Source organism: Acinonyx jubatus, chromosome E2 (assembly GCF_027475565.1).
Source record: "Acinonyx jubatus isolate Ajub_Pintada_27869175 chromosome E2, VMU_Ajub_asm_v1.0, whole genome shotgun sequence".
Taxonomy (NCBI): domain Eukaryota; kingdom Metazoa; phylum Chordata; class Mammalia; order Carnivora; family Felidae; genus Acinonyx; species Acinonyx jubatus.
In genome coordinates this window covers 49,024,256-49,040,516 of record NC_069396.1, presented here as the reverse complement: position 1 = coordinate 49,040,516, position 16,261 = coordinate 49,024,256, and the positions used below count along the sequence as shown (strand labels likewise).

The 16,261-nt window shown below is 46.3% G+C and overlaps 1 protein-coding gene across 1 annotated transcript; it reads right to left on the bottom strand.

The window, feature by feature from the left end:
- Positions 1 to 1,979: 1,979 nt before the first annotated feature.
- On the bottom strand, positions 1,980 to 10,644 carry LOC106973663 (zinc finger protein 233-like). The gene is made up of 2 exons (XM_053209908.1): positions 10,494 to 10,644; positions 1,980 to 2,929 (listed from the first exon to the last, which is right to left on the bottom strand). Exons 1-2 carry the CDS (start codon positions 10,642 to 10,644, stop codon positions 2,310 to 2,312), a joined length of 771 nt encoding a protein of 256 aa, XP_053065883.1. The 3' UTR covers positions 1,980 to 2,309.
- Between the last annotated feature and the right edge of the window lie 5,617 nt (positions 10,645 to 16,261).

Below are 16,261 nucleotides of genomic sequence, written 5' to 3'. Positions count from 1 at the left end.
CTGTGTGGCTTGGTCGGTTAAGCGTCCGACTTTGGTTCAGGTCATGATCTCATGGTCCGGTCCGTGAGTTTGAACCCCGCTTCGGGCTCTGTGCTGACAGCTCAGAGCCTGGAGCCTCCTTCCGATTCTGTGTCTCCCTCTCTCTCTGCCCCTCCCCTGTTCATGCTCTGTCTCTCTGTCTCAAAAAAATAAATAAACGTTAAAAAAAATTCAAAATACTCTGTGCCTTAATAGCTTAGTTCAACGTCCAAAAGGCATACTATAATATGTCCCCCTTTTTTCACACACCTTTCTCATGAAGACTTTATGGAATTGAAGACAAGTTTCTCTTTTATCATTCAGTCCCTTCTTGTCACAAAAGACCCAAAAGAGATAATGAGATTTATACACAATGGATGATGTACAGAGAGTCTTAAGTGGTAAGATAAAAACTTGCAGAGGACAGGAGCCAACTGCAAAAAAATCTTACACGCAAATTACACATTGCATGATTTTATGTATTTTTTATTAAGTGGTCACTTCCTTGAATTATGTTTTAAAGCTCCTTACAAGAATCCTTTTCCTTGGACAACTGATTATGACTGACTGGGTTGAGCTCCTTAAAATTTTTATGTATTTGTCATATTTATGATAGGTTTCCTTTCCACCAAGTTAGACATTTTCAGGGCACCTACTGTTTGTTAAGCACTGGCTGGAGGTCATGGTCATTCAGCAGTAAACAAACTTCCTGCCCCCATGGAGCTTATATTCTAGTGGGTATGGATTTCGTCATGTCCATCTATATACTTTTGCTAACATCCTGACCTTACCTATCATTCTTAAGGGCTCTCTCCTGTGTAGATTTGACTGAATGTAGAAGTTCTGACTGAAACTTACTCAGCTCCGGGCTCCTGGGTGGCTCAGTTGGTTAAGCTTCCGACTTCAGCTCAGGTCATGATCTCCCAGTTCGTGAGTTCAAGCCCCACATCGGGTTCTGTGCTGACAGCTCAGAGCCTGGAGCCTGCTTCAGATTCTGTGTCTCCCTCTCTCTCTGCCCCTCCTCCATTTGCACTCTGTCTCTCTCTCAAAAGTAAATAAACATTAACAAAAAAAAACTCAGCTCATTGCTGAATTCTTAAAATACAATATTTTATAAATATTCTCTGCTGTGTGGATTTTCTGATGAAAATGAGAAGTCTACAGTCTGAAGAACACTTTTCTCACACTCATCACGTGCACTGGATTTATCACCATTATGGACTCTCTAACGAACTTGAAGACGTGAACTTTTACTAAAGCCATTACCACAGTCAAAACATTTGTAGGGTTTATCTCCCGTATGGACTCTCCAATGGGCTTGAAGATGTGAACTTTTACTAAAGCCATTACCACAGTCAAAACATTTGTAGGGTTTATCTCCCGTATGGACTCTCCAATGGGCTTGAAGATATGAGGTCTTACCACACATGCCACATTTATAGGGTTTCTCAACTGTGTGATCCTCTGATGAACATGAAGATAGGAGTTCCAGATGAAGCCTTTCCCACATTCTTCACATTTGTAGGGTTTCTCCCCTGTATGGACTCTCTGATGGGCTTGAAGATGTGAACTCTGACAAAAGCCCTTACCACACGTCTCACATTTGTATGGCTTCTCTCCTGTATGGACTCTTTGGTGGACCTGAAGATGGGAAATCTGAGTGAAGTACTTACCATATGTGTCACACTTATATGGTCTTTCTCCAATGTGAACTCTCTGATGGGCCTGAAGGTGGGAATTCAGGCTGAAGTTCTTATCACACATACCATATTTATATGTCTTCTCTCCAGTGTGGATTCTCTGATGGACTTGAAGATTTGAGGCCTTACTGAAGTCCTTCCCACATACCTCACACTTATATGGTTTCTCTCCAGTGCTAACTCTCTGATGAGGACCAGGATTCTGATTAACTAGCCTGTCGCATGCCTCCCATTTGTATGTTTTTTTCTCTAGGAGCGGGGGGGGGGGGGGTGGGGTGGCTCTGATAGGCTTGAAGTTGTGATGCCTGATTGAAGCCTTTATCACACATCTCACATTTAGAGGATTTCTCTCCAGTGTCATTGATACAGCAAATGTTAAGATCTGGGCTATGACTCGAGCCCTTCCCACACATGTCACACCTATACAGATTGTCTCCTGGTTGAAGGAACTCATGGGTGGGAAGACAGGAGTTCTGACTTAAGCCCCTAGCCTACACCTGACATTTGTAGGGCTTCTCTCCTGTGTTGATTCCCTGATGATTTTGCAGGTGTGAGCTGACTGAAGCCCTCACCACACTCACCATTCCTACCTCATTTCTCCCCTGCATGAACGCTCTGATAAATGCAAAGCACTGAACTGTTGCTGATGTCTTCCCCACACTCACTACATACATGGTGTTTCTCTCCTGAGTGGGTTATACTATGTTGGAACGATTTCCTCAGGAACTCTTTTCCACAACTATTGTGGTTATAAGCCTTCTCGCTGTTGTGTACTTCCTGATCATCGTAATGTTGAGAGATCCTTCTCATAACACAATGGTCACACTTAGATGGTTTATTTTTTACATCAATTTGCTGACACCTATTCTGATCATTGTGTGACTCTCTCAGGTAGATTTTCTTCCAGAAATCCCAAGTAGTCTTAATTGGAAACTCTTGACTTTTGATAGTATTGGAACTCTTCCCTTGAAGCTTTATTACACAGTTCTCATCTTCAATAACCTGAGATTCTCCTGCCCACACCTGACAGGAGGAATCACCCTGTGTTGGCAACTCAGACTTCTTGCTTTGCAGATTTATTACAAAGTCTTGATTTCTGGTTAATTTACTTGTAAATGGTTCCCAGACCTGCCAGTATATAACATCTTCATGTGAAAGGTATCTTAATCCTACTTTTTGAAAAGTCTCCATCTTGTTTTGATTCCTGTGTCCTGGAAGGATAAAAAGGATTCAGATGCGAGCATGAAGACAAGTGAATATTGTTCAGAGACAGAAATATTTCACAGATCAATCACACCGGGAGATCTTATTCAACCAGTGAAGACTTCAGCTTGACTTTATCACTGGCTTTTTCGTGCCTATGGAAACACAGTAATGAGCAGGCTCCTTCCTGCCCACTAGGTACCAAGGAGACTCATTTATAACATACCAAGACTAATGTATGAGGTCAAATTAGAAATACAAGGCTACAGAGCAACAAAAAGACGTATCAGAAAGATTTTACAGGGGAGAAACTCTACTTCTTTGTCCATAAAAATAATCACTTAAGTAATTCCTGCCTCTTTTCTGCAGCAGGTATATAAGATCTACAAAATCCTGGATATTTATAAGCCTTAAAATCATGGTTACACTATTACCACCTGCATGTATGTATAAGACAAGGCAAAAATGGCTGGGAAATGCCGAATCTGTCCTTTAGTGTTTACAGAAAGATTATCATGTGATGCCAAGAGTTCCCACAGAGAAAAAGAGAAGACATCCTCAGAAAAGTGCAAAGAATTTATTTGTAAAAGGAAACATTTTCTCTGTCCTAATAATAAATCCATGAGATAGTTTCCTTATATCCTTAATTTAGCCAGTAAACACACATTAAACAAGCTAGATTTGAGAGGATTCCCCTTTATTCCAATGAAGTCCTAATATAGAATACCCAACTGATAAACATTATAACTAGAAAAAAAAAACACTAGAAAATGTATTCTCATAGCGGACATATCATATGGGAGTAAAAATCCTATGACCATTGTGGCCACTTAATTTGGCTGGATTTTCTGCTGAACAGTTAGAGTCATCTCTTAGCTTTTGTGGATTTGTGTTTGTACAAAAGGTGCTATGGTACACAGCACACAAGATGGCCCCCAATGATCCCTGCCTCCTGATATCCATACTCCTATAAAGGTCCCCTCTCACAATGTGTCAGGATCACTCTGTGTAAACAGAATATGGCGGAAGTGATGCTATGACACTTCGAAAGTTAGATTATAAAAGATACTGTGGCTTCTGCCTTCCACTCTCTTAGATCACTAGCTCTTGGGGAAAACAGCTTCCATGTTTTGGGGACACTCAGGAAGCCCCAGGGAGAGGCCCACTTGGCAAGTGAGACCCCCAAATAATCAACGAGGAACTGAGATATTTTGCCAACAATGATGTGAATGAGTCCATCTTGGAAGCAGACATTTCACCCTCATCAAGCCCTCAGAAGACTGAAGTTCTGGCATCTCCTTGGCAGTGACTTCATGAGATCCTGAGCCTGAACCACCTAGATACCTGCCCGAGATTCCTGGCTCACAAAAACTGTAAATAAATGCTTGTGGCTTTAAACCAATAAATTTAAGAGTAATTTGTTATATAACTATAGATAACTTAATACAAGTACCACAGAACTTCTAATTAGGTTAGACATTAACAATGTTCTGAAATAATCCTTTTATCACCGTGGTTCACTCTGCTCATGTAAGCTTTCTCCAGGAGGAGCAAATACATAGAGACAGAAGGAAAAAATGGTGGTTTCCAGACTAGGGGGAGGAGGTATTGGAGCTACTGTTTAATGGGTATGGAGTTTCAGTTTGAAGATGAAAAAAGTTCTGGAGATATGTGGTGGTCATGGCTGCACAACACTGGGAATGTACTTAAGGTCATTGAGAAGTACACTTAAAATGATATATTTTGTTATGTATATTTTACCACAATAAAAAAAAAAAAAGCCCTTGTCAGGTAACTAGTATCTCATCCCTTCTGAGAGCTAACATCAGTGAACATCATTTTACTGTATCTGATTGTCTTTCATACAAGTTGAGATTCCCCTCGTTCTTGTATGACAAGTCATTTTTCCAAAACTCAGACATCTTGAGTATTATAAGACTTGGGATTTCATGTAAATCTTCTGTTTTACTAGGCCCCCTCTGACACCTCTCTCAAAGGTGGAGGGGGGCAGAGCTAGGCCCAGATTCCCTACTTGGCCTCTGTTGATATCTGGTGGGGTAAGGAGTTAACTACTTCTGGGCTGGGGTGAGACTTCGGGCCCTTTACTTCTGGTCTCTGCAGATAAGACTGTGGCTGAAAGGGGCAGAGGTGGTTTGTTACTGTTCCCCATTGGCTTCTACTGACATGGGGTACGAGGAGTTGGCCTCAGCTCTGCCAGGTAGTGGTCAAAGTCCTGAATTTCCACTAGGTCTCCTCTAACACCACCTAAGCTGGGAAAAGGAGAGGCAACTCATTATCACTAGGTGAGTGTGAAGTCCAGGCTTCCACATTGTCTCCTTTGACAACATAGTGGTGGGTGAGTCCTTATTACTCCCTGACAGGGAGTTTGGGGGACTCATTATAGCTGGCAAGGCAGGAAGCCTAGGCTTGTCATTACAGCCTGGCAGGGGCAGGTGTGGGGCGGGTTTTGTTTGTTTGGTTGGTTGGGTTTTTTGTGTTTTTTTTTTTGGTCTGCACTCATTGGTATTTCCACATTGCCATCATCTCCAGCACCAAGTCTGGGATATATGAGGCAAAAAGAAAACCCAAGTAACTCACTGCCATATCACTCCTCGAGTCTTAGGTCCCAAGCCAGTCTGCCTGCTTTCATGTTTGCTTTACATACAACATCCAGGATTTTTAGCTGTACTTAGTGGAAAGAATAGGGAAAAGTATGTTTCCTCCATCTTTCCAGAAGTGGCAGTCTCCAGAATTACTTTTTGGGAACAGACCTTGTATGTAAGAACACTGCAGTGTTCTTTAAAAACATTTTTTAGGGGCACCTGGGTGGCTCAGTCTGTTAAGCATCCAACTTCGGCTCAGGTCATGATCTCACAGTTCTGCTTCACATTCTGTGTCTCCCTCTCTCTGACCCTCCCCAGTTCATGCTGTCTCTCTCTGTCTCAAAAATAAACATTAAAACATTTTTTAAAAATCTTAAACTACCTAAATGTCTAAGATTAGGGAATTCTTTAAGAACAATTCATTGAACTATAATGTAGTCATTAAAAATGCAGATGTGGGCGCCTGGATGGTTCAGTCAGTTGAGGGTCCGACTGTGATTTCAGCTCAGGTCATGATCCCAGGGTCATGGGATCAAGCCCCAAGTAGGGCTCTGTGCTGAGCATGGAGCCTGCTTAAGATTCTCTCTCTGTCTCCTTCTGACCACCACCCCCACTCATGCTCTCTCTAAAATAAATAAAAATGTTTTTAAAATGTAGGTGACAGAAACTTCTATTTCTGGCTATAACAGAATAACTAGGACTAAACATGCCCTCCTATCATGAGTAGGAAAATAGGGGGGAAAAGTATGAAACAACCATCTTCAGACATCGAAAGCACAATACTTTGATCTCTTAAATGCAGGAAACAAATGAGGTGTCCTATGATCACCCCAGATATTTGCCAATCGATAACTTTTGAACTGCAGGTGCAAGAAGGAGGAGCCCAAACAGAGACCTGCTGAGTGGAAGAGACAGAAATCAGAACAAGGAGACTGGGTAGCTGGAAATTGCAGAGCAGAGTTCCAGAAAGAATGCAGAAGAAAAGCACTGTAAATCTGCACAGGAATCCCTTTGAGTCCACCACTAAAGACCAAACTGTGCACATATATGAGGAAACTCCACAGGCCAGGCAAAAAGTAACCGGAGAGTTATGGGCTGAATGGTTTCCAGAGCTTAGTAGCTTAGTAGGACTTAGAGGTGTTTGAATTCCAAACAGTCAAAATGGAAAACCCTCACTGACCACTAGGGACATTTGGCAGCAACTGAGGGGCCATGCTTAGGTAAAAGGGCTAAACTATCTCTAGAACAGAGTTTCTCAACAGTTGACATTTTGCAGCAGGCAATTCTTTGTTGCCAGGTGCTATCGTGTGAATTGTAGGATATTTAACAGCATCCCCGTCCACTGCCCAGTAGTTGTCAGTAGTACCCACCCTAATCATGACAACCAAAAATGTCCAGACACTACCAAATGTCCCATGGTGGGGCAAAGCTGCTGGAAAGCCACTGCTCTGGAATAAAGATTACTCTAGACCCAACCTAACTAAGCTTAAAAAACAAGGTCGAAAGAATCAAATTGAACCAAAGGAACATATGATGATCCGATTATTAAAAGAAAAAGCATTTACAAAAAGTTGATGGTCATTCATAATAAATGCTCTTGAGTAAAGTAGGACTAGAAGGGGACTTCCTCAACCCCAGTGACTGGCATCTACAAAAAGGCCAGCAGGTGATGGAGGACTAAACACTTTCTCCCTAAGATTAGGAACAAGTAAAGGATGTATATGGTGAGTACTTCTATCCAAAAGTCTTCTAACAGTCTTAGCCAGTGCAATAAGAGAAGAAAAAGAAATCAACACAATGGGGACAGGAATGGAAGAAGTACAACTTTTTATTTAGTGATGACCATCTGTGTAGAAAATTCTAACAGGTCAGAAAAATGTTTTTAGATTTACTATGCAAAGTTAGCAAGGTCAAGATACAAAAGCCAAGTATATATCTATATTCTAGCAACAAACAGACACTGAATTTCAACAATAATGGCACTTAGAATAGTGCCTAAATATCAATCCCTTAGAGATAAATTTATCAAATACATGTAAGAAACCCACATACTGAAAGCTGTGAAACAAAGCTGAGGGAAATGAAATGACCCAAATAAGTGAAAGAAGATCTAAATGCTCATGGGTCAAAATGACTTGTATCCAGAATATTAGAAGAACTATTAAAATTCAATACAAAGTAAACAACTTAGCTTAAAAATTGAGCAAAAGAATTGAACCTTTCAAAAAGAAAATATGCAAATGTCCAAAAGGCAAAAAAAAAAAAAAAAAAAAGGTAGTCAACATCTAAAGCATCAGAAAATACAAATGAAAACCACAACAATATATCACAACACAACTGTCATTAGGATGACTAAAATTCAAAAGATTGAAAATATCCAATGTTAGAAAAAATGTGGAGCCAACTGGAACTCTAACATATTGCCAAAAGGAATATAAAATATGCAACTACAAATGAAAAATTATTTGACATCTCTTAAAAAGCTAAGCATATAACCCAGAGATTAGATTCTCCTCCTAGTTATTTATCAAAAAGAAGAAAGAAAAGAAAAGAAAAGAGCTCAGAGCCTGGAGCCTGCTTCAGATTCTGTGTCTCCCTCCCCCCTCTCAAAAATAATAAAAAATTTAAAAAATAAAATAAAATAGGCTGCTAACTTCACTAAACTTTTCAGAAAGGATATACAAAAAAAAAGCACACTAAAAAAAAAGCACATGACTCAACATCATTTATCATGAGGGAAATACAAATCACAATCACAGTGAGATGTCGATTCATTAGACTTTTATATTTGCTAACTTGTGATTGAGATTGGGACACTGTTAGTGTTATGCCCAGAATTCATGATCCCCAAAGACCACCAGGGAGCCGAGTCCAATGCAAAAGCAAAGAGCCTTTATTCGAGCTAGCTCGAGCTCAATCCCCTACCTGCACCGATGCAGCAGTGAAATGCTGGAGAGAGTGCGTTTCAAAAGCACAAAGGTTTTATAGGGATCTAGGGGCAGTTAATGGGGTGATGGTCATGGCCTTAGCCGATTGGCTGGGGAAGGGTCAGAGTCCCATTGCGCAGGTTGCCGTGCGTGATTTGAATGGGAAGTTTGAACGGGTGAGCAGGAAGTTACTCCAGGGGAGTAGGCATGGTCTGAGGTTTGAGCGGGAATTTCTTTCTGCGGTTTTCCCGGAAAGGGGGCCATGTCAGGGACATAGTCACTCAAGATGGAGGACACAGAACAAAATGGAGTCGGCTGGCCTAGGTCCGCTCCTTTATTCCCCCCTTGTCATGTAGCTTACAGACCCAATCATGGGACTGGCTGCATTTCTATTTTGTCCTCTTCTGTTATTAGGGGCTTGCACTGAGCACGGAGGACCATTAGTTGGACGGCCCCCACGTGGTCCCTGACAAACTGGACCAGCCTGTTGATGATACAGGGTCCAAGGGTTACTAGTAGGAGCAGGATGGCAAGGGGTCCGGCAAGGGCCGAGATGAGGGTAGTTAACCAGGGAGACCAGTTGAACAAAGACTCATACCAGGACTGAGATTGTTCTCTCTCTAACTTGTTTTTGCAGCCCTTCCCTTATGAGGGCCATAGATTCTTTTACAACACCCGAGTGATCAACATAGAAGCAACATTCTTCCCCTAGGGCTGCGCATAGTCCTCCTTGCTGTATGAATAATAAGTCTAATCCCCTTCTGTTTTGGAGTACTACTTCTGATAAGGGATTCCTGTAGATGAGAAATTGATTTCTCAATTCTTTCTATGACTAAGTCAATGGCTGCCTTAGGGTTCTGTAGTTTTTGTCCTGGATGACGAGTGAGGATATTCTGGTCCCTGCCCCCACTAATCCCAGTCCAATGAGCGCTAAGGACCTGGGAGTGGACGCAGGGAGCGAGGCCACTGGAACAGGCCCACCATGCATTTTTGGGGGGAAGTAGATACACTGTCTCTCTGGGGACTGTTAGGGTTTCATTACAGAAATGAGACTGCCCGGGTTGGGGGGGGGCACGTGGCCTATGCAAGTGCCCTGCCCTGTTACTGCCTGGATGGTTAGTCTTGCAGTAGCCTACTGCCATCTTCAGGAGCTAGAGTTGGAGGCTGTTGTATAATTACCTTTAATGGCAATACCTTTGTAATATGGGGGCCGGACATTTAGACAGAGCCAACAGGACTTGGTCAGGTTGGGCCTAGAAGCGTTTAGTAACTGGTATCCTCCAACAACCATGCTCTACAGGGGGTCTGTATCAGGTAGTGAGTTGTGACCTGGGGCAGGAGATGCGGGTGACACTCCGGTAGGGACAGGGGATGTGGAGGGCTGTGTGGCCGGGGCCTGGGTGTTTCTGGGCATGGCCGTCCGGGTGGGGGCAGGTCGGGGAACTAGTACTTGGTGGGGTCCTACCCCCTTGGGGGACTGCTGGGCAAGGGGAGTCGCTTGCATTCAGAGGGTAAATAAAGTTCCCTTGTCCTTGGCTCCCAGCCTAACCCGGTCGTATATCCTGAGTCCCCAGGTTTTTCCACTCTCCAGTCCTGTTGTTTTTTTTACCTTGGCTTGTAAAGGATAGAACTATGGGATTACCGCGCCCCCAGGCATATGGCAGTCAGGGGCCACTGGGTCGCTTTACCACGATGAGATCTCTGGTGTGTGGTGGGGTCCACCAGATGTGCCCCGTCGAGACACATGACCAGGAGGCGCAAAAGTAGCCAGCCACGTCCCCACATGTGCTTGAGCGAGAGTGGCCAGGACAGACATAGAAATAAAGGTTCTGCACATGGAATCTGGGGGCGTATGGTGATAAGGGGAGCAGAGTTTGGAGGTCTACGCAAAGTTCTGGGAACCAAGTGTCCCTGGGGTGGCTCTGGGAAATCTGATTAAGTATTGTCCCCGAGCTGGTGTCTATGATCTGCCAGGTGATGTTTTGGGGGGCATGGGGACTCTCGGCAGCATGAGCAGTGACAAGCAGAGCTGAAAGAGTTACCAATATTAGGTGGGTCGAATGCGCTGTAGCTTGAGCTTGAGCGGGTTGTGTTGGTCCTGATTGACGGCCCATCGCATGACAAAGTCATTCCGGATCCAGGAGGGGTCTGCTGGCCGAACGTGGGTGTGATGGACCCAGGTCTCAATGCCATCTACTTTGAGAGCAGTGGGGGTTGTCAGCACCACAATGTAGGGTCCCTTTCAGCGTGGCTCAAGGGTCTCTCGGTGGTGCCTCTTGACGTAGACCCAGTCTCCCGGCCTGTACTGATGAAGTGTCGGGGTTGGGCTAGCCTCGTAGATGGCATGGAGGCGCGGCCAAATATCCTCATGTGCCTTCTGGAGCCCTCTCAAGGAAAGAAAAAGTTCTTGATCTTTAAACTCAGCAAGAAGTTCATCTCAAAGGTTGGGAATAATAGGGGGTGGCCTGCCAAACATGATCTCATAGGGAGTAAAACCCAGGGTGTAAGGAGTGTTCCTAACCCGGTAAAGGGCGTAAGGTAGGAGAGTCACCCAGTCCCCACCAGTCTCCATGGTTAATTTGGTAAGGGTCTCTTTTAGGGTTCTATTCATTCTTTCTACCTGTCCTGAGCTCTGGGGCCTATAAGCACAAGGTAATTTCCAGTTTGCCCCCACTGCCTTGGCTACTGCCTGCGTTACCTGCAAGATAAAAGCTGGTCCATTGTCTGATTCTATCATGGCACGAAAACCATACCTGGGTAAGATGTCTTCTAGTAGCTTCTTAGCCACCATCTGAGCCGTTTCATGCTTGGTTGGGTATGCCTCCACCCAGCCAGAGAAGGTGTCTGTAAATACTAAAAGATATTTATAACCATACTTTCCTGGTTTGACTTCAGTGAAGTCAACTTCCCGTTGGGCTCCCGGTCTGGTGCCTCTGAGCCTGGTTCCTTTTTTATTTGATGTGGCCCTCGCGTTGGTGAGTTGGCAGGTCTTGCAGACAGACACAACTTGCTCTATTTTGGTGTCCTGTTGGTGAATCTTGATTCCAGCATGTCGGATTAAGTCTTTTAATTTTCAGGCCTCCATGTGAGTAGACCAATGCATGTGCTCTAATACCGAGACTCCAAGCCGGTCTGGCAGCACGAGCTCCTTGTTAGGTGTATACCACCATCCCTTTATCTCCTGGGCCATGGGGAGTTTCTTGATCTGCTGTAACTCCTCCTGGGAGTATTTGGGCTGGTCTGGTAAAACTGGGTCTCCTGGGTCCGGTAGTTGTATGGTCATGGTGGGGACTGAAGTAAGGGCTACTGCCTTGGCTGCCTGGTCAGCCTTTTGATTACCTCTAGCTACTGGGTTATCAGTTTTCTAGTGCTCTTGGCAGTGGATAATGGCCAGCTTGGCAGGAAGCCATAAGGCTGTAAGCAGGTCAAGTATCTCCTGCTTATTTTTTAGTCAGTCCTTCTGCCATCAGTAACCCCCTCTCCTGATAAATTGCCCCATGAATATTAGCTGTGGCAAACGCATAACGGCTGTCTGTGTAGATGTTAACTCGTTTTCCAGCTCCCAGCATCAGCACCTTGGTGAGGGCGACGAGCTCTGCTTGTTGGGCTGACGTTCCAGAGGGTAGAGCCTCCGCCCATACGGTGTCCGTTTCAGTGCCCACCCCTGCAGCCGCATACCTGTGTCCATCCCGCACAAGGCTGCTGCCATCAGTGAACCAAGTAGCCTCAGCATCAGGGAGGGGCTGGTTGGTCAGATCCGTCTGGAATCCATGTACTTGCTCCAGGATCCCCACATAGTCATGTAGTAGAGCATCTAGGTCAGGGTCAGGCAGCAGGGTTGCAGGATTGAGGGCCGCACTGAGGCGGAACTGCACCCGTGGAGGGTTGAGTAGGAGGCTCTGGTAATGAGTCATACGTGTGTTGCTTATCTATCAGGAGGCTGTTTCAGGACCCCTTCAATGGCATGTGGGGGTCATGATCCAGATCTCCTGTCCTAGGATCAGTTTGCCTGCGTCCTTGACTAGGAGTGCTGTCGACGCAATAATTCTTAGGTATGGCGGCCAGCCAGCAGCCACTGGGTCTAGCTTTTTGGACAAGTAAGCCACGGGGCGGTTCCAGGGGCCTAAGGCTTGAGTTAGAACCCCTTTTGCTATTCCCTTGTGTTCATCTACAAAGTGGTGGAAGGGCTTCATAATGTCTGGCAGGCCCAGGGCTGAGGCACCTAGGAGGGCCTTTTTTAACTGATTAAAGGCAGTTTCTTCTTTTTCAGTCCATTCAAATGTTTTCCCCTCTTTGGTAGCTTCATATAGGGGCCTGGCAATCTCAGCAAAACCCGGAACCCAGAGGCGGCAGTAGACAGCTGATCCTAGGAATTCCCTTACTTCCCTTCGGGAGGTGGGAGTAGGGATCTTCAGGACAGTTTCTTTTCTGGCATCTGATAACCGCCTCTGTCCGCCCTCCAGGATGTATCCCAGGTAACTTACCCTCTCCCTGCATATCTTAGCCTTTTTCACGGATGCCCGGTACCCCAAGGCCCCCAGGGTAGCCAGCAGGTCCTGGGTCCCTCGCTCACAGTCCTCGGCCATCTCGGCAGCAATCAGGATGTCATCTACATACTGTAGAAGGGTGAGGCCAGGGTATTCCTTTCTGTACTCACGAGGACCCATCTTCACCTCGTCGAAGATGGTGGGCAAATTTTTGAACCCCTGAGGCAGCCGTGTCCAGGTGAGTTGTCTGCTGTAGCACTCCTCCAGATCATGCCACTTGGAGGTGAACAAGGGTTGGCTTTGGGGTGCCAGCAGCAGACTGAAGAGGCGTCCTTTAAATCTAGTACAATACACCAGGCCCTGGAGGGCGCCAAGGAGCTCAAGAGAGTATATGGGTTGGGAACAGTTGGGTGTATGTCCGTGACTCCCCGGAGGTCTTGTACCAGTCGATAGTCATTTGTGTGAGGCTTTTTGACTGGCAGTAGGGGGGTGTTCCAGGCAGACTGGCAAGAACTAGTACCCCTAGGCTTCATAGTCTCCGGATGTGTGGCTGGATCCCCTCCGGGCCTTCTGAGACATGGGGTATTGTTTGATCCTTACCGGACCTTCTCCTGGCTTGAGCTCTACCAGGACTGGGGTTCTGTGAGTGGCTAGTCCTATCCCCCAGTCTCTGCCCAAACCGAGGGGAATTCTTGTAGCCATCTGTCTATATTATCCTCTCTCGGGAGAGCCTCCTAGTGGAGGCGGTATTCATCCTCTAGTTTCATGGTCAGGACCTGGATGGGGTGGCCCTTGCCATCGGTGACCTGAGGCCCCCCCTTGTCTGAAAGTTATCTGAGCTCCAATCTTGGTAAGTCCCGTCCTAACAGTGGGTAGGGGCATTCTGGTATTACCATGAAGGAGTGGGATACCCGGCCCTTCCCCAAATCTACCATTCTTTGGGTAGTCCATGAATACTGGCTCATACCAGTCGCCCCTTGTACCCAGGACTTCTTGCTGGCTAGTTTTCCTTGTGGGGTACAGAGGACCGAATGTTGCGTTCCAGTGTCAACAAGGAAGTCAACAGGGGTCCCCTCCACTTTAAGAGTTACCCTGGGCTCGGGGAGAGGGTCCAAACCCCAACTCCCCTAATCACTCAGCTCATCTAGCTCTAAGGCTTTTACTTGATCAGTCTTGCTTCCCTTCCCGCTGGCCTTTTTTGGACAATCTTGGGCCCAATGCCCCATCTCCTTGCAGTATGCTCACTGATCTTTCTGCAGCCTCTGCTTCCCCCCTTGGTGGTTCCTTTAGCTCCTTTTGAGTCGTCTGCCAGCTGCCAGAGACAGCGGTCTCGTTCCTCGGGGGAGTCAGCAGTGGTGGCTAGTAGTATTCTGGCCAGGTCTCGAGTCTGCTTACTGCTGGCAGCTGCCATGGCGTGAGCCTGCTTGTCCTCAGGAGGCTCCCAGTTATTATATACCTTTTTGGCTACCACCAGTAAGTCCTGCAGACTTTTTTCTCCTAGTCTATCTATTTTCTGTAATTTTTTCCTAATGTCTATGGCCAACTGGTTTACAAAGGCCATGATAACAGCTGCCTTGCTTTCTGGAGCCTCTGGATCCATGGGGGTATAGGTACGGAATGCCTCCATGATCCGTTCTAAAAAGGCAGCCAGAGATTCACCTTTTTCCTGTTGCACATTTCCTACCTTGGCCAAATTGGTCGGCTTCCTAGCAGCCATTCAGAGACCCCCCATTAGAGTCTGGCGGTAGACCTGGAGCCTCTCCTTACCTTCTGCCGTGTTGAAATCACACTCGGGCCAAGTTAAGGGGAAGGAGGCATCTATCTGAGCCTGGTTGGTGGTGGGATTCCCGTCTGCGCCCGGAACTAGTTTTCAGGCCTTATTGAGGATTCTTTCTCTTTCCTCGGTCATGAACAGGACCTGCAAAAGCTGCCGGCAATCGTCCCATGTGGGCTGATGGGTAAAAAGAAGTGTCTAATAAATCAATAAGCCCTGCCGGTTTCTCGGAAAACTTAGGATTCTGAGCTTTCCAATTGTAGAGGTCACTAGTGGCAAAAGGCCAACAGTGATGGGGCTGATTCCCCTCTACGTCTGGGGGGTCCGGTGGCTCGCAGGGGCAGAATAGTAGAGTCAGCAGCAGAGGCGGATTGCTCCCTCTGAGCCCTTTGTCTGGTAAAGGGCGGGCTTCCCACTGGAGCGTTTCCACCTCCTGCTCTCGGAACAGCATCTGCCTCCCCTGGAGGGGGAGGATGGTGTTCTTCCGGCATCCTAGGGGGGGTTATATAGGAGAGGAAAAATTAATTCTTCTTTAGTCCCCCCTTGTAGGACAGGGTAGAGGGGTGCTGAAGGCTGGATAAGACTTTTCTTGTTCTCCTTCTTCTCTGTCTCCTGCAAAGCAAGAATGGGTTTCGGCTCCGGAGGGAGCAGGGTTAGGAAGGGCTTAAGCCAAGAGGGTGGATCTTCTACGAAGTCCTGCCAAGTGATAATGTAAGGGAGCTGATCAGGATGGCCCGCCTTAGGCTGAGAGACGATACTCCTGACTCGGTGGATGGTAGGGAGGTCGAAGGTTCCCTCTGGCAGCCATCCGACATTGAAAGCTGGCCACTTGCTAGAACAAAAAAACTGCCACTGACCCTTTCGGACTTCCACACTGAGGTTGTTAGCTCTTCCCCTGACATCCTTAAAGTGATCAATCATAATACTTAGAGGAGTAGTCTGAGTCTGTCCCATAACGTCCGTCCAGTAAGTCCACAGAACAAAACAGAGAAACACAGAAACAGACAGAGGGCCCCTAGAAAGTCTTCCAACTCCATGGAAGCAAAACTGAAAGCTAGACGACGGCCTCACAATGACCGGTGGGAGCGACCTGCCTTGTCTCAGACCTTTGAGGGGAATCCACGTCCCTCCAGAAGGGGGGATCGGAATGTCTTCCGAAACTCCCAGCCCGTGGTCCTCCAGTACGTCCACTTAGACCACACCAGGCACTACCAGAATTTCAGAAATGAGCTCACACAGAAGAGACAGGGAACGAACAGACACTAACCATGGCCAGTCAGGCTCTCTGGGTCGGGGGGTCCCTCGGGGGTCTTGGGGATCCTGGACGAGCCCCCAAATGTTATGCCCAAAATTCGTGATTCCCCAAAGACCACCAGGGAGCCGAGTCCAATGCAAAAGCAAAGAGCCTTTATTTGAGCTAGCTCGAGCTCAATCCCCTACCTGCACCGACACAGCGGTGAGATGCCGGAGAGACAGCGTGTTTCAAAAGCACAAAGGTTTTATAGGGATCTAGGGGCAGTTGGTGGGGTGATGGTCATGGCCTTAGCCG